General features: G+C 39.2%; 1 protein-coding gene across 1 annotated transcript in view; it reads left to right on the top strand.

Moving 5' to 3' along the window:
• CCDC78 (coiled-coil domain containing 78) overlaps positions 1 to 19260 on the top strand; it is a 254500-nt gene that overhangs the window by 116003 nt on the left and 119237 nt on the right. Inside the window, exon 8 of the mRNA XM_053694328.1 lies at positions 12234 to 12312. Within this exon, the coding sequence (XP_053550303.1) occupies positions 12234 to 12312 (79 nt within the window). The remainder of the gene's footprint in view (positions 1 to 12233; positions 12313 to 19260) is intronic.

Here is a 19260-nt window from a genome sequence, read left to right as displayed (position 1 = left end):
TCAAAAAGCTGCGCACCAAGTACGGTGCAATGAGCAGCGGACTGTTGTTAACTAACAGTCATCGATCTTGCAGCTCTTCGGCTTTTTTACAGCTTTCTTGGTACCCTGTCACTAAACACCCACAGTATACTATACAGTTTACCCTCTAAACCGCCGCTCCCGGAGCCCACCGCAACTAAATAAATTGTTTACCCCCTAAACCGCCGCTCCCGGAGCCCACCGCAACTAAATAAATAGTTTAACCCCATAACCTACAATTAAACCAAACACTACACTATAATTAAATTAATTCCCTAAATTAACTACAATTAAATAAAATTAAATACAATTATCTAAAGTACAAAACCCCCCCACTAAATTACAGAAAATAATAAAATAATTACAAGATTTTTAAACTAATTACACCTAATCGAATCCCCCTAACAAAATAAAAAAGCCTGAGGCTGAAGACACTGAGATATTTAATATTACTAAGTAGAAAATATATCTACAGGAGGGACCTAATATTTTTTTAAAACATGAAATAGATGTATTGTCTCCACAAACTAATATAAAGGGATTTATGCAAATAATATTTCTATGTGGAAAATATATCTGTGGAAGGATCCAAATGCTTTTAACTGAACAGGAAATAGATGTACTATCTCCACAAATGAATAAATTTGATAATAGGAGTATATTTCTGAAGTTGGATTCTAAAACACCCAAATAAATATTATCGTCAATCAGATGCTGTATGTATAGCGGATACAATATATCACCAAACTCGTTCGGATAAAAGCATTTGGATCCTCCCACAGATATATTTTCCACATAGAAATATTATTTGCATAAATCCCCTAATATTTGTTTGTGGAGACAATACATCTATTTCATGTTTTTAAAAAATATTAGGTCCCTCCTGTAGATATATTTTCTACTTAGTAATATTAAATATCTTAGTTTCTTCAGCCTATAGTTAGAGCGCCTCTCATATTTTTTATTTATTTATTTCACATACCAATTACTGTAGCACAGGTACAGTTTTGAGAAGTTTGACACATATTTCCTAGCGTATGTATATTTATCTGTAAATTAAAAATAAAAAAGCCCCCCAAAATAAAAAAGCCCTACCCTACACTAAATTACAAATAGCCCTTAAAAGGGCCTTTTGCGGGACATTGCCCCAAAGTAATCAGCTCTTTTACCTGTAAAAAAAATTACAACCCCCCCCAACATTAAAACCCACCACCCACCCAACCAACCCTACTCTAAAACCCACCCAACCCCCCTTAAAAAACCCTAACACTAATCCCTTGAAGATCACCCTACCTTGAGATGTCTTCACCCAACCGGGCCGAAGTCCTCAACGAAGCTGGGCGAAGTGGTCCTCCAGACGGGCAGAAGTTTTCATCCAAGCCGGGCAGAAGAGGTCCTCCAGACGGGCAGAAGTCTTCATCTAGGCGGCATCTTCTATCTTCATCCATCCGGCGCGGAGCGGGTCCATCTTCAAGACATCCGACGCGGAGCATCCTCTTCATCCGGAGTCTTCTTCAACAATGACGGGTCCTTTAAGTGATGTCATCCAAGATGGCGTCCCTTCAATTCCAATTGGCTGATAGAATTCTATCAGCCAATCGGAATTAAGGTAGGAAAAATCCTATTGGTTGATGCAATCAGCCAATAGGATTGAACTTCAATCCTATTGGCTGATCCAATCAGCCAATAGAATGCGAGCTCAATCATATTGGCTGATTGGATTGGATTGAGAGTGCAATCATTGGACTTGGTTATATATGTACTGTATATATATATATATATATATATGTATGTATGTGTGTTTGTGTGTATATATATATATATATATATATATATATATATGTACATACACACACAATATACCCCTTCCTATTCAAATACCATGTCATATACCTTATACCTTTTAACACTTATAAAAAAAAATATTTATATGATTAATTTTTTTATCAGATAGGTCTTCACTTCTGCAAACCAAGAATGAACACTTTTACTTTTAAACTTCTAATAAGAGCGCAAGTTATTGCTTATCGCAACCACCACAAACAATAGCGCACTACTTATAATCTACACTTGTAATCTAGCCCATAATGAATCATTAATTCTAGATACAAGGCTACAAACCATATTTTCATTTTTTCCCCTAGTGCCCTCACATATAACCTCCAAATGAAAATCTAGAAATAGTAGTGAATTAGAAAGTATCTATAAAATGGATTTCATAACAGATCATTCCAATTTTTGTAATTTTTTTTATAAGGACATTTTATAAAATAAATGTATATGTATTGTGTCTCTAGGAATTATACAAATGTAGTGAAATGTATAGATTATTAGGTCAGCATTTATCAACTGCCGGATGGACAGTGTTTGCTCACGTGAACCTGTCCACCTGGGATCGTAGAATGCAGGCAGCATAAGGCAGCAAAAACACTGCCTGTATTTAACACTGCACAAGCTCAATGGTGCGCAAGTAGGGGGTTGTCAATCACCCAAGGGCGAATGTACCCGGGGGGATTTAAGCTGACCGCTGCTTCCTAAATTTTGAGCCTGCAGCGATAAGCAACCGTAGCTCTATACACAGCTTGATAAATTGGGGCCTTATTATGATTAATTTGTGAGACTGTGGCCCCTAGTTATCAAGCCGTCAACCTCAAATACGCTGGAATTCCGCAACGTATTTGTGGCGAGGCTGATTCGCCTTAGTTATCAAGCCCTGCTGCCCGGCAAAAGTAGAATATAGTGACGTAAGCTTCGATCCGCCGGACTCAGTCCGACACAGATCGATTCTTACGTCACTCCAGATGTTCCAAATGCAAGTTCGGCATAATCTGACTACTTTTGCTAGTTATCAAATGACTAGCAGGTACGCTCGGCACTTTTCTGGCCCAGCGTTCCTGGTTTTCAATCCGCAGCCCTGGAGGCGGCGGATCCCATAGGAATCAATGGGAGTCTGACCATAGCGAAAGCTCATGTTCGCTGCTGCCCGACATCCCATTGATTCCTATGGGAAATGTCTGCACCTCACACCCTAACATGTACCCCGAGTCTAAACACCCCTAATCTGCCCCCCCTACACCGCCGCAACTAAATACATTTATTACCCCCTAAACCGCCGCTCCCAGACCCCGCCGCAACCTACATTATACATATTAACCCCTAATCTGCCGCCCCCTACACTGCCGCAACTAAATAAAGTTATTCCCCCTAAACCGCTGCTCCTGGACCCCGCCGCAACTATAATAAATATGTTAACCCCTAAACCGCCGCGCCCGGACCCCGCCGCCACCTACATAATACCTATTAACCCCTATCCTGCCCCTCCTACACCGCCGCCACTATAATAAATTTATTAACCCCTATCCTGCCCCCCCTACACTGCCGCCACTTATAATACATTTATTAACCCCTATCCTGCCCCCCCTACACTGCCGCCACTATAATAAAATTATTAACCCCTATCCTGCCCCCCCTACACTGCCACCACCTATAATACATTTATTAACCCCTATCCTGCCCCCCTACACCGCCGCCACTATAATAAAATTTTTAACCCCTAAACCTAAGTCTAACCCTAACACCCCCCTAACTTAAATATTAATTAAATACATCTAAATATTATAACTCTTATTAACTAAATTAATCCTATTTAAAACTAAATACCTTTAAAATAAACCCTAATATAGCTACAATATAAATAATAATTATATTGTAGCTATCTTCGGATTTATTTTTATTTTACAGGCAAATTTCAATTTATTTTAACTAGGTACAATAGCTATTAAATAGTTATAAACTATTTAATAGCTACCTAGTTAAAATAAAGAGAATTTTACCTGTAAAAAAAAACTAACCTAAGTTACAATTACACCTAACACTACACTATCATTAACTAAATTATTCCTATTTAAAACTAAATACTTACCTGTAAAATAAACCCTAAGATAGCTACAATGTAATTAATAATTACATTGTAGCTATTTTAGGATTTATATTTATTTTACAGGTAACTTTGTATTTATTTTAGCTAGTTAGAATAGTTATTAAATAGTTATTAACTATTTAATAACTACCTAGCTAAAAGAAATACAAAATTACCTGTAAAATAAATCCTAACCTAAGTTACAATTAAACCTAACACTACACTATCATTAAATTAATTAAATAAATTACCTACAAATAACTACAATTAAATACAATTAAATAAACTAACTAAAGTACAAAAAATAAAAAAAACTAAGTTACAAAAAATAAAAAAAAATAAGTTACAAACATTTCAAAAATATTACAACAATTTTAAGCTACTTACACCTCATCTAAGCCCCCTAATAAAATAACAAAGCCCCCAAAATAAAAAAATGCCCTACCCTATTCTACATTAAAAAGTTAACAGCTCTATTACCTTACCAGCCCTTAAAAGGGCCTTTTGCGGGGCATGCCCCAAAGAAATCAGCTCTTTTGCCTGTAAAATAAAAATACAAACCACCCCAACATTAAAACCCACCACCCACACACCCCTACTCTAACCCAAACCCCCCTTAAATAAACCTAACACTACCCCCCTGAAGATCATCCTACCTTTAGCCGTCTTCAGCCAGCCGACCACCGATGGAACAGAAGAAGGACATCCGCAGCGGCCAAAGTCATCATCCAAGGGGCGCTGAAGAAGTCTTCCATCTGATTGAAGTCATCATCCAAGGGGCGCTGAAGAAGTCTTCCATCCGATTGAAGTGATCATCCAAGGGGTGCTGAAGAGGTCTTCCATCCGATTGAAGTCTTCATCCAGGCGGCGTCTTCAATCTTCATCCATCCGGAGCGGAGCCATCTTCAGACGAGCCGACTCAAAGCCATCTTCTTCCACCGACGACTTTCCGACGAATGACGGTTCCTTTAAGTGACGTCATCCAAGAGGGCGTCCCTCGAATTCCGATTGGCTTATAGGATTCTATCAGCCAATCGGAATTTTATTTTACAGGCAAAAGAGCTGATTTCTTTGGGGCATGCCCCACAAAAGGCCCTTTTAAGGGCTGGTAAGGTAATAGAGCTGTTAACTTTTTAATGTAGAATAGGGTAGGGCATTTTTTTATTTTGGGGGGCTTTGTTATTTTATTAGGGGGCTTAGATGAGGTGTAAGTAGCTTAAAATTGTTGTAATATTTTTGAAATGTTTGTAACTTATTTTTTTTTATTTTTTGTAACTTAGTTTTTTTTATTTTTTGTACTTTAGTTAGTTTATTTAATTGTATTTAATTGTAGTTAATTGTAGGTAATTTATTTAATTAATTTAATGATAGTGTAGTGTTAGGTTTAATTGTAACTTAGGTTAGGATTTATTTTACAGGTAATTTTGTATTTCTTTTAGCTAGGTAGTTATTAAATAGTTAATAACTATTTAATAACTATTCTAACTAGCTAAAATAAATACAAAGTTACCTGTAAAATAAATATAAATCCTAAAATAGCTACAATGTAATTATTAATTACATTGTAGCTATCTTAGGGTTTATTTTACAGGTAAGTATTTAGTTTTAAATAGGAATAATTAATTTAATGATAGTGTAGTGTTAGGTGTAATTGTAACTTAGGTTAGTTTTTATTTTACAGGTAAATGTCTCTTTATTTTAACTAGGTAGCTATTAAATAGTTAATAACTATATAATAGCTATTGTACCTAGTTAAAATAAATAGAAATTTGCCTGTAAAATAAAAATAAATCCTAAGATAGCTACAATATAATTATTATTTATATTGTAGCTATATTAGGGTTTATTTTAAAGGTAAGTATTTAGTTTTAAATAGGATTAATTTAGTTAATAAGAGTTATATTATTTAGATGTATTTAATTAATATTTAAGTTAGGGGGGTGTTAGGGTTAGGGTTAGACTTAGGTTTAGGGGTTAATAATTTTATTATAGTGGTGGCGGTGTAGGGGGGGCAGGATAGGGGTTAATAAATTTATTATAGGTGGCGGCGGTATAGGGGGGGCAGGATAGGGGTTACTAGGTATAATGTAGGTGGCGGTGGGCTCCGGGAGTGGTGGTTTAGGGGTTAATACATTTATTATAGTTGCGGCGGGGTCTAGGAGCGGCGGTTTAGGGGTTAACTTTATTTAGTTGCGGGGGGCTCCGGGGGCGCTGGTATAGGGGGTAGAACAGTGTAGTTTAGTGTGGGTGCTTAGTGACAGCTTATCAATAAAGCTGGGAAAAAGCCGAAGAGCAGCGAGATCGGATGAGTGATAACTATCACAGTCCGCTGCTCATCGCCCCGTACTTGGTGCGCGGCTTTTGGACAGCTTTATTGATAACTTTGGCGAGCGTATTCAGGTCCGCAGCAGCGATGGTAGGCGAGCTTAGGCGGGCGTATTGGGGGCGGCGAAGGCAGGTAAGTAGACATGTTGATAACTAGAGGCCCCTGTGTTTGTTGCTTGGGTAACATGGAAGACATGTTTGCATTATTAGGTGCATAGCAGAGTCTTTAAATTTTGTTTGGTATATGCCACAATCATCTGATTTCAGACATAGAATAATTACTCTTTGGTATGAAGAGAATTTTAAATATCGTATATATTTATAAAATAAATACTTTGCGTCACATTTGTATTACGATATGTAAAAATGGTCTGCAAATAGACTAATTTTATAATTCTTTTGAGGCCTAACTCAATACAGCGGTGGTTCAGTGATAAGTACTGCTACAGCCGGCTCATTTCACACACTGTTAATCAGGGAGTTCCTACTGAGAAGTGGCATTATTATAAAAAAGGACCGGCAAGCAGCTACCAAAAAGATGGAGTCCACAGAAGCTCTTTTGCTGGAAGAAGCACTATGAGCGATTAACAGAATGTTTTCAGAACGTCTGGGGTAATATCAGTAGATGTGAGGTACACAATAACGATACTTCCATTACTGTGAACTGTTGCACTTAACAGGTGCTGAGAGTGAGAGAGAGCTGGACAGCCCTAAGGAGGTGCAATATTCTAATAGCTTGACAACGTATTCACAAGCTGAGAGATGACAGTGATAGCCCAAGTATGTTTAATGCTGCTGCACAACATTTTAAATCTATAGATGCCCATCACATGAGCCCCCCATTTACCACCATTAGTGCAGCAGAGTTTAAGAAGTCACTTGGGGGTCGCCTTTAGATGTCTGTGCTGAGCTCTAGATCAACTCTTCACCTGATCACCTGCTCTTAGGGGATTGTTGTATGTCAACAAGACTTGGGACAAAAAGTCTATATAGCCTTCAGTCTGTCTGGTGTTCAGCTGATCAGATGGAGTTTAAGGAAAGAGACCCAACAAAGCCCCCCTGATCTTTACGCAACTTCACTGCACTTTTTATATTTACTAACCTGCCAGAGGGAAGCAAGTGGAGATGTCTATAACACTTGCCAGACTTTTAATTACCAGTTTGACATCTTCTCAGAACTATCTTGGGATGGCAGCCCCTGCACATATTGGTAATCTCCTTGGGCACCTGCTCTGAATGCTTTATGAGGAGGTGTGAAGTAGGCTAAACAGCTGGAATTTCACTTTGAGACGTTCTCCTTCAATTTAATTGTGATTGATGCATGAGGTTTGCTAAGCATGAAGGCATGTGAACCGTGAGACTGCCGCTCTCCTCCTCGGCGTCCCACGTGGCTGCAGCTTTCTTGGCGCTATAGGAACCACTACATGGAGGACTCAGGTGTGGGACTTCCTATAAAAACTCACCCAGCCCATCATTCTGGGCTGAGTTATTGCCTTCTACCTAGCTCTCCTTGCTCCTGAGACCAAAGCATACTTACCTAATACCTGTGTATGCTCATCTTGCCCCTAAAAGAACAAATCATACTTACCAGATACCTGTGTATGCTCACCTTGTTCCTGAGACCAAAGAAAATGTACCTGATACCTGTGTATGCTCACCTTGCTCCTGAAACCCAAAGTATATTTACCTGATACCCATGTATGCTCTTCTTGCTCCTGAAAACTAAAGCATACTTACCTTATACCTGTGTATGCGTCAGACAGACAATGATAAATCGGCCCTTTAGTGTTCAAAGCCATAACTGCAATTTTGTGAAACTGCTAAATTATAATATATAAATAATATATAAGATAAGATATAAATAATATCTTAAGGTGCACAATGAATGTTGGAATACCTTTTTTTAAAAAATAACTAGTGCTCTCTTATATGCATAGAGCTACAATATGGTTGTACTGACCTCTTTTTTGATCAGTGGGGGAAGATTATTTTAAGTCTTATTTTTAATTAATTTCAATTTTATCTACTGCTCCTACAATAGTCAGTATTAAAGAAATCTAAAACCCAAAATGTTACTTTTATGATTCAGATATAGAGGATACAATTTTAAACAACTTTCAAATGTACTTCTATTTACTTCTATTATCAAATTTGCTTAATTTTCTTGATATCAGCCACCAATCAGCAGCTAGCTCTCGTGTCTACCTAGATATGCTTATGAACAAAGGATACCAAGAGAACAAAGCAGATTAGATAACAGAAGTAAATTGGTAAATTGTCTACAGGGAGTGCAGAATTATTAGGCAAGTTGTATTTTTGAGGATTAATTTTATTATTGAACAACAACCATGTTCTCAATGAACCCAAAAAACTCATTAATATCAAAGCTGAATATTTTTGGAAGTAGTTTTTAGTTTGTTTTTAGTTTTAGCTATTTTAGGGGGATATCTGTGTGTGCAGGTGACTATTACTGTGCATAATTATTAAGCAACTTAACAAAAAACAAATATATACCCATTTCAATTATTTATTTTTACCAGTGAAACCAATATAACATCTCAACATTCACAAATATACATTTCTGACATTCAAAAACAAAACAAAAACAAATCAGTGACCAATATAGCCACCTTTCTTTGCAAGGACACTCAAAAGCCTGCCATCCATGGATTCTGTCAGTGTTTTGATCTGTTCACCATCAACATTGTGTGCAGCAGCAACCACAGCCTCCCAGACACTGTTCAGAGAGGTGTACTGTTTTCCCTCCTTGTAAATCTCACATTTGATGATGGACCACAGGTTCTCAATGGGGTTCAGATCAGGTGAACAAGGAGGCCATGTCATTAGATTTTCTTCTTTTATACCCTTTCTTGCCAGCCACGCTGTGGAGTACTTGGACGCGTGTGATGGAGCATTGTCCTGCATGAAAATCATGTTTTTCTTGAAGGATGCAGACTTCTTCCTGTACCACTGCTTGAAGAAGGTGTCTTCCAGAAACTGGCAGTAGGACTGGGAGTTGAGCTTGACTCCATCCTCAACCCGAAAAGGCCCCACAAGCTCATCTTTGATGATACCAGCCCAAACCAGTACTCCACCTCCACCTTGCTGGCGTCTGAGTCGGACTGGAGCTCTCTGCCCTTTACCAATCCAGCCACGGGCCCATCCATCTGGCCCATCAAGACTCACTCTCATTTCATCAGTCCATAAAACCTTAGAAAAATCAGTCTTGAGATATTTCCTGGCCCAGTCTTGACGTTTCAGCTTGTGTGTCTTGTTCAGTGGTGGTCGTCTTTCAGCCTTTCTTACCTTGGCCATGTCTCTGAGTATTGCACACTTTGTGCTTTTGGGCACTCCAGTGATGTTGCAGCTCTGAAATATGGCCAAACTGGTGGCAAGTGGCATCTTGGCAGCTGCACGCTTGACTTTTCTCAGTTCATGGGCAGTTATTTTGCGCCTTGGTTTTTCCACACGCTTCTTGCGACCCTGTTGACTATTTTGAATGAAACGCTTGGTTGTTCGATGATCACGCTTCAGAAGCTTTGCAATTTTAAGAGTGCTGCATCCCTCTGCAAGATATCTCACTATTTTTGACTTTTCTGAGCCTGTCAAGTCCTTCTTTTGACCCATTTTGCCAAAGGAAAGGAAGTTGCCTAATAATTATGCACACCTGATATAGGGTGTTGATGTCATTAGACCACACCCCTTCTCATTACAGAGAATCACATCACCTAATATGCTTAATTGGTAGTAGGCTTTCGAGCCTATACAGCTTGGAGTAAGACAACATGCATAAAGAAGATGATGTGGTCAAAATACTAATTTGCCTAATAATTCTGCACTCTCTGTATTAAGCCCTGTCTGAATCATGGAAAAAAAATTTGGGGTTTTATGTCCCTTTAATCACTCTAAATATTTTTTTCTTGAGTATTTATACAATAGTTTTTCTTACGTGGTACTAAAGAGGTCGACTATAACTAACCTTCCTTCATTTTTACTTTCAGTATTTAGCAGCTGCTAGTCACATGTGTATCTTATAAATAGTTTAGAACTGTAAATTGTAATATTATGCAGATATAGGGCTATATTGCTAAATATCGCTTCAATGCAAGGGATATTAGGGCTCCACTTTTTAATACAAGTGCAGGATAATGTGCACTGGCATTACACGTAAACCGCATTGTGAGGAAGCATTGCTCTCATGAAAGCTCACTTCCATAGGCTCCTATGGGAGCCTTGTTCTAATGTTGTCACAGACGGCATCAGAACCTCGCGCAGCGCAGCAAAGGGGATAAGTACCGCAGCGATGGGCAGCAATTTAAATATGTACAGGTAGCCCTCAGTTTACGCCGGGGTTAGGTTCCAGAAGGAATGGTTGTAAATTGAAACCATTGTAAATTGAAACCCAGTTTATAATGTAACTCAATGGGAAGTGAGAGAGATAGGTTCCAGGCCCCTCTCAAAATTGTCATAAGTAACACCTAATACATTATTTTAAAAGCTTTGAAATGAAGACTTTAAATGCTAAACAGCATTATACACCTAATAAAATAATCACACAACACAGAATATATAATTAAACTAAGTTAAATGAACAAAAACATTTGCTAAACAGCATTATAAACCTAATATAATAATCACACAACACAGACTTCACTTTCATTTTTCTGCAAACAGTTCTTTCTATGCATTCCAATCTGGACTGAGTTATAGAAAGGAAGATCTTGTTCCTTTGAAATCTGCTCGATAGCTCAGGTCTGGATAAACATATTAATTTCAGCTTGCTTGGCTTTGCTGTAACACAAGCGGACAGCGCCACCTACTGGCTATTTTAATAAATGCACTGCTTCTCAATGCTTTTCAATAGCAGTCACATGACTGGGGAAAAAGGTTGTTATTCTGAAACGGTGTAAATTGAACCGTTGTAAAACGAGGGCCACTTGTATATGAATATATACATATATATTTATGTGTTAATATGTGTATATACACTTATTAACACATAAATATTTACTGTATGTATATAAGCATATACATATATATTTACATTTTGCTGCACTACTTACCCCTTTCGCTGCGTGAGGTTCTGATGCCATCTCTGACGGAGACTCTCATAGGAGCCCATGGAAGCGAGCTCTCAAGAGTGCAAATGCTTCCTAGCAATGCGAAAGCAAGCTCACGTTCGCATTGTGCTTAACTTGTAATACCAGCGCACATTATCGACACAATATTTAGGGCTCCACTTGTAATCTAGCCCTGTGTGTGTACATATTCTCTGTCTCTATGTGTCTCTCTCTCTGTCTCACAAATCTACTAAAAAAACTAAAGTGAACAGAAAGAGCAGCTATCAGAACACAGAGCAGTTTACCTAAAAAAGTGCTGGTTTCAATTGAACTACAGTTTTGTTCATTATTATTAATTCATATTTCTAACTAATCTATAATATTTTTTTAAGACAAATTGCAGTTTGAAATTGTAGATACTAGCTTCTAATGGAGAATATGGGGCCCATTTATCAAGCTTCGGACGGAGCTTGAGGGCCGTGTTTCTGGCGAGCCTGTAGGCTCGCCAGAAACAGCAGTTATGAAGCAGCGGTCTAAAAACCGCTGCTCCATAACCTGTCCTTCTGCTCTGAGCAGGCGGACAGACATCGCCACAATTTAACCCGATCGAGTACAATCGGGTTGATTGACACCCTCCTGCTGGCGGCCAATTGGCAGCGAATCTGCAGTAGCGGCGTTGCACCAGCAGCTCACAAGAGCTTCTGGTGCAATGCTGAATATGGAGAGAGTATTGCTCTCCGCATTCAGCGAGGTCTGTCGGACCTGATCCGCACTGTCGGATCAGGTCTGACAGACCTTTGTTAAATAGGCCTCTATGTATCCACCACTTTGTTTTGTTTCTGTGATTTATTTGCATCTCCTTTATTTTATTCTTTTATTTTGATGTATATTTTTCTTATTATCATTATCAGGATTGCAATGGGCAGGGAGCTGCAAGAGGCGAAAAGAGCAATTCGCAACACACAGCACAAGATAGCAGAGCAGTCAGGAGTAAGTAAAAGAAAAATCTAGCAATCGTTTTTGCTTATGCCTCATTATTTGTGTAGTTTACTTTAAAAATAAAGCTAAAAGAAAAAGATTTATAAAGTTTTGAGATCCATGCTGCTCCTTACAAAGCCTGCCATCTGGTTAATTATATCTAGAAATGTAATTGTAAGGAGAGAGACCCATATTTGCTGGGCTTTGATATATAAAGTATGCCCTTCATTCTAATCCATTCTAAACAGAATTTTCCATGCACAAACTTCTTATAAATCTCAGGTGATTTTTGGCTTTGATTTCTGTGTCATTACAATCCATATGAAAATACACAGTTTTATTTAAATTGGTCATCAAGATTTTTTGCCTCACAATTTGATAACTGAATGTGAGTTTAATTGGCTTTATGTTGATTTTTACAGTATTTTTAAAAAAAATATTTTTTTATTGGGTTTTATTAACTTTACAGAATAATACAAGACTACAGTATGTAAATACAAAATAAAATATGAAATAAGAGTTTGGCACACAATCAGATAATTTACTATTCATAGTTTTTTTTAGCTCTGTATTAATCAACCCCCAAGTGGAAGCACAAAGAAAAACGGATACATTACATTACATACTTTAGTATCAATCCAGGTACATTACAAAAGAAAACACATTTGCAGATGATATTATTAAGGCATATAGTGGTGTAGTTCCCAGCTGAGAATTTTACATTTTACAAACAAGCTAACAAAATAAGTTTAAATCCTCAACAATCCCCAAGTGGAACCACAAAGATAATTGCATTACTTTATATAGTACCAATGTAGGTACATTTCCAAATAAATACATTTGCAGAGGATGTTATCAAGGCATACAGTGGTGTAGTTCCCACCTTAGAATCTTGCATTGTATAATGAAACACTAACTAAACTAATTAACAAAATACACTAAAATTGTCTAAGACCTCACATCTACCATAGAAGTAATCAAGTAATCTTAAGCCTACCCAGGAGGCAACATCAGAGAGGAAGAATGAGACCCTCCCAAAGATTTACCAATCATTATCGAGCGGTCCAGACAGTGGCGTAGTCCCTCACAAGTCTCAGGGAAAGATTTGTCAAGTGTCATGTTTTACTAAGGTTCATCAACCTTTTTGTTTAGTCAGGAGAAAAGTGCTGTTAAGGAAGGGCGATAGCTGCTGAGTGCGCAATGCAGCAGAAATATGTAATAGGTAGGGTTCCCATTTAGTGATAAAGGTTTTAATTATGTGTTCAATGTTACCTGTTCTACAAGGAGTGTGAATTAGTCTTATGAGTTGTGTTAAGTTTGGGGCTTTGGTATATATCCAACATTTAAGTATTAATTGTCTGGCTAGTAGTAAATAAATATTTAAGAAATGGTCATATGAAGAAGAGTGGGTGTGGCCTAACAAAAAGAAGAAGTCTTGCATTGATAAGTTTATTTGTTTGCAACAAACTTTTGTTAACCAGTATGCTGTCTTGCTCCAAATTGACCTTTCTTGGGACAATTCCAGTAAAGGTGTGCAATATCATGGCTAGTAGCAGAACATTTAAGACATTCATCTACCCATTTTGTTTACATTTTGGGGGTAATATAGCTGAGGTGAACAAATTTAGTGTGCATTTCTTTGTGATCCATTGAGAGTGTGGAACGACGTGTTAGATCTAAACTGGTGATTAACATGTACTCTGTGACCTCTACTCCTGTCACAGTCCTCCATTTCTCACCCAATTTTTGCATGACGGATTCTGTGTGACAAACCCCACCATTTGCATAATCTAGCCCAGACCCACAAAGGATCTCAAAACAGAATGTTGTTCCTTACTTGTGGGGGAAGAGATTGGAATGCAGCATGCAGTAGAAAAGCCAAGTGGAACAGATACACAAGTGACCCCTCCAAATTACAATCATTAAAAACTGAAGTTCCCATCAGCCAATCAAAGAATAGTTTACCCAATGTGGCCCAGTTGTATCATTATAGATACAGGAGTTTAAAGCCTTAGCCTCCTCTATCTGAAGGTAAAGGAAGTTTGTTCCAAACAAACTTGGAGAGTGATTTTGTGATATTCAATATGTCAGCTCACGTTAACATTATTGGCAACAACTGCAAAGGGTACAATAGTTTTGGCAGAGCCATCATCATTATCAGATCGATCCAACCTGAAAGGGAAATTGGTAATTTGGACCACCCATCAAGTAAGGAATGCCATTGTTTAAACACAGGTGGTATATTGAGTTTGTAAATTAGATTGGGGTTAGTGTGTAGACGGATACTTTAGTATCTTAAAGGTCCGTTATTGATATTAAGGGTCATTTGCGGCAATGATTTAGTGGCTCTATGAAGGTAGATCAATTCAGATTTATCAAGGTTTACTTTGTACCACAATATTTTCCTGAGTTGTAAAAATATTAAAATGAGAAAGGCTGGGAAACCTCGCCATTAACAAGGACAGAAGTGCGTGGAAGTGAATTTAGTGTTTGAATGAAATGATGGAAGTTGCCTTTGATTCCAAACCTATCTAAAAAAGTCAATAAGTGTTCCCACTGTCGAACGCCTTCTCCACATCTATTGCGAGGAGACAGGCGTCCGACAAGGAGTCAAGCCGTCCAACGCATTTAGCCTGCCAGAAATGAGAAATCACCCTCAGTGTCCTCCGGATATTCGCGACTGACGAGTGGTTTTGCATAAAGCCTGTCTTATGTCTATATATAATGTCTGTCTGGTTTTAAGATTATACAGATATGAGCGTCTGCAAAACCAGTCGAGAGTACAATTGAACCTTAAAGGTAAGCAGAAAACAAATGGTCTAATATGGGGCTAATTTCATCCTGCAGTATTTTGTAGTATTAAATTGGAATTTTATCTGGGCCTGCAGCCTTACCTAGTTTACCAGCTTTGTATTTTTTACTTAGAATAGAGTGTTTTGTAGAAGCACACAAACTAATTCATAATCTATATATTATTGGTGTATGTGGTATTATTGGAAACTATGAAGGTGGCTAAACATTTGGGGGATGCTACATTAACAGTATTTGCTAGCAGCTTTCCAGTCTTATTGCCAAACCGATAAAAGCGGCCTCCTATGATTTTGGAAAATTGTCTTTTGTTGTCTTAAGGCTGTGGGGCCGAATTATCAAGCTCCGAATGGAGCCTGATGCCCCTGTTTCCGCGCGAGCCTTCAGACTCACCGGAAACAGCAGTTAGGAAGCAGCAATCTAAAGACCACTGCTTCATAACTTGTCCACCTGCTCTGTGGTTGCAGACATCAATCCGTCCGATCCTAGATCACTAGAACTGCTTGTGGAATAATAAATGCTGACAGCGTATGCTGTCGGCATTTATCGATGTGCGGCGGACATGATACGCTACATCGTATCATGTCTGCTCGCACTTTCATAAATCGGCCCCTGTATCTCTAACTTTTTTCATCTCAATATATTTGAGTCTATTTTTGTGTGATGGTTGCTTCAAGTAAGCATTATATGCAGTTGTCACGTCAGTAGTAGTAATGGCATTGTTAAGGTAAACCTCACTTTAAAGTGTATACTTTTACAGGTATACCTCACTTTAAAGCGCTTCTCTAATACAGTGCTTTGCAGAGCTGAAGTTCAACCTCCAAGGAATTTGAAACAATGCTGTACTCATTGTGAGGTTGTAAGAAAAGTTACTGGCAACCTTTTGTTATGCGCAGTTCACTCTGTTTACAGCATTACAGTGCAATCTGTCACTATTTTAATGTAATCACTATTTTACAGGTACAGTTTTTATTGAATACTAATTGAATACTGTGCTGTGCTAGTGTTAAACTAAACTTAGCGCTACTGCACCCCTAATACAGGGAGTGCAGAATTATTAGGCAAATGAGTATTTTGACCACATCATCCTCTTTATGCATGTTGTCTTACTCCAAGCTGTATAGGCTCGAAAGCCTACTACCAATTAAACATATTAGGTGATGTGCATCTCTGTAATGAGAAGGGGTGTGGTCTAATGACATCAACACCCTATATCAGGTGTGCATAATTATTAGGCAACTTCCTTTCCTTTGGCAAAATGGGTCAAAAGAAGGACTTGACAGGCTCAGAAAAGTCAAAAATAGTGAGATATCTTGCAGAGGGATGCAGCACTCTTAAAATTGCAAAGCTTCTGAAGCGTGATCATCGAACAATCAAGCGTTTCATTCAAAATAGTCAACAGGGTCGCAAGAAGCGTGTGGAAAAACCAAGGCGCAAAATAACTGCCCATGAACTGAGAAAAGTCAAGCGTGCAGCTGCCAAGATGCCACTTGCCACCAGTTTGGCCATATTTCAGAGCTGCAACATCACTGGAGTGCCCAAAAGCACAAGGTGTGCAATACTCAGAGACACGGCCATGGTAAGAAAGGCTGAAAGACGACCACCACTGAACAAGACACACAAGCTGAAACGTCAAGACTGGGCCAAGAAATATCTCAAGACTGATTTTTCTAAGGTTTTATGGACTGATGAAATGAGAGTGAGTCTTGATGGGCCAGATGGATGGGCCCATGGCTGGATTGGTAAAGGGCAGAGAGCTCCAGTCCGACTCAGATGCCAGCAAGGTGGAGGTGGAGTACTGGTTTGGGCTGGTATCATCAAAGATGAGCTTGTGGGGCCTTTTCGGGTTGAGGATGGAGTCAAGCTCAACTCCCAGTCCTACTGCCAGTTTCTGGAAGACACCTTCTTCAAGCAGTGGTACAGGAAGAAGTCTGCATCCTTCAAGAAAAACATGATTTTCATGCAGGACAATGCTCCATCACACGCGTCCAAGTACTCCACAGCGTGGCTGGCAAGAAAGGGTATAAAAGAAGAAAATCTAATGACATGGCCTCCTTGTTCACCTGATCTGAACCCCATTGAGAACCTGTGGTCCATCATCAAATGTGAGATTTACAAGGAGGGAAAACAGTACACCTCTCTGAACAGTGTCTGGGAGGCTGTGGTTGCTGCTGCACGCAATGTTGATGGTGACCAGATCAAAACACTGACAGAATCCATGGATGGCAGGCTTTTGAGTGTCCTTGCAAAGAAAGGTGGCTATATTGGTCACTGATTTGTTTTTGTTTTGTTTTTGAATGTCAGAAATGTATATTTGTGAATGTTGAGATGTTATATTGGTTTCACTGGTAAAAATAAATAATTGAAATGGGTATATATTTGTTTTTTGTTAAGTTGCCTAATAATTATGCACAGTAATAGTCACCTGCACACACAGATATCCCCCTAAAATAGCTATAACTAAAAACAAACTAAAAACTACTTCCAAAACTATTCAGCTTTGATATTAATGAGTTTTTTGGGTTCATTGAGAACATGGTTGTTGTTCAATAATAAAATTAATCCTCAAAAATACAACTTGCCTAATAATTCTGCACTCCATGTATATGTTAGTTCAAACCAGGGTCGGCTCCAGAACGAATGAAATGGGGGGGCATTTTTTTTCACGAGGGGGCACGCATTTACAAAGCATGTAAGAGTCAAAATAAGAGCAGACCTACATATTCTGCAGGAAAATGTAGCTTCTGGCTGGCTTATCCCCACTATTAATATTTGGAGAATATGTGCTAAATCACTAGGTAAAAGAATGAAGTCTAAATCCTATGCAGTGCACTAAAACAGAGCTATTAAACTTGAGACCCCCAGTGCAATAGCTCCTTAAAAACATTTCACCTGGGGAGACTTCCGGGCAGCGACCATGATAGGTCGCAGTTTTGTGGGCTGCTTCTGCCTTGATAGATTTGACTTGATAAAACATTATAATAAGTCGCCTTCTGGCAAAAAAATTTAAAGGCTGCAATCAAACTAACCATCCCTTACCTATTGATCTAAAAATCGTCTAGATAGCTGCCAGCACCAGAGCACCGGAGCTTACATTGAGGTTGCGGCCTCCAACCAAACCCCCTGGTAGAGTTCCTTTAGGCCTCTGCTGTTGCACAACGCCGTAGTTGCGTTGCAATAACCCTATATAAAAACCTTCAAGATATCTATTGAGCTTATGGTTAACATGGAAAAGCTCTACTTCTATATTAAGCTGCTGCTGGAGGAACATGAAGAGCAAATTAGTAAAAGTTTAGACTGTACCATGCTAACCACGCATGTAAGAAGAAATAATGCTCCTACTCAGAGAGACACCTCACAGGACAAATGGCAACCTTGCGCCCAGTATAGTTTAGACAGCGCAGAGAATCAGCCTGATGGAGGTGCTGAAATGGAGGTACGAGCCTCACCTAGATCCGCCCCCTACGGCTTAGCAGCGGGGTACTGTGGCACTGAAACCATTGACTCTATCTGAAAGGGGCGCAGTGGTGTGTGCTTTGGGCGCTTTACTCACCAGGAGATCCTGAATGTGCCCTGGGAAGCGGGCGCTGCTCTCTCATTAACCCGATCAACATACCTCAAGCCTGATCCTGCCGAACCAACCCCTTAGCATGAAGCACTCTATGCCAAGACCCCTCTGCTTATACAGGATGGTGACATGCTGCCTCTGCTTCCTTTGACGGGGGAAACCCAGCTAAATGGTGGAGATATATACTCTGAAACGGGAGCTCCGGTTTGCACTAGGGGCTTACTAGCTGATAGTGCTAGCATTGGGAGAAGCGGCAGCACCATAACAGCACTTAGCGATGCTAAGAACATCCAGTATTACCAGCCTAGTCTTGAGGAGATCCAGCTCCGTGTCTCCCCATACCTTGGGGTTAGTGCTATGGACCCAATTATAGTGGCGTTGCAACCGCAGAGAAGTGCCAGCTTATTGATAGGATTGTGACCAACGGCTCAGCAGACAGAGGATCCAGACGTACCCTTGAGAGTGTGCAGCCGCTATTCCAAGATCGGCCCTCCTACCTTACTTCAGCGGCTACCTACCTCTTCTCAGAGCAGATGAGACCGGTTGGTGGTGAGAGCACTTTATTCACTGTGTTCGCAGCACTA

This window comes from Bombina bombina, chromosome 11, assembly GCF_027579735.1.
Source record: "Bombina bombina isolate aBomBom1 chromosome 11, aBomBom1.pri, whole genome shotgun sequence".
Lineage (NCBI taxonomy): Eukaryota > Metazoa > Chordata > Amphibia > Anura > Bombinatoridae > Bombina > Bombina bombina.
The sequence above is the reverse complement of the archived record's forward strand: the minus strand, read 5'-3'. Positions and strand labels throughout refer to the sequence as shown.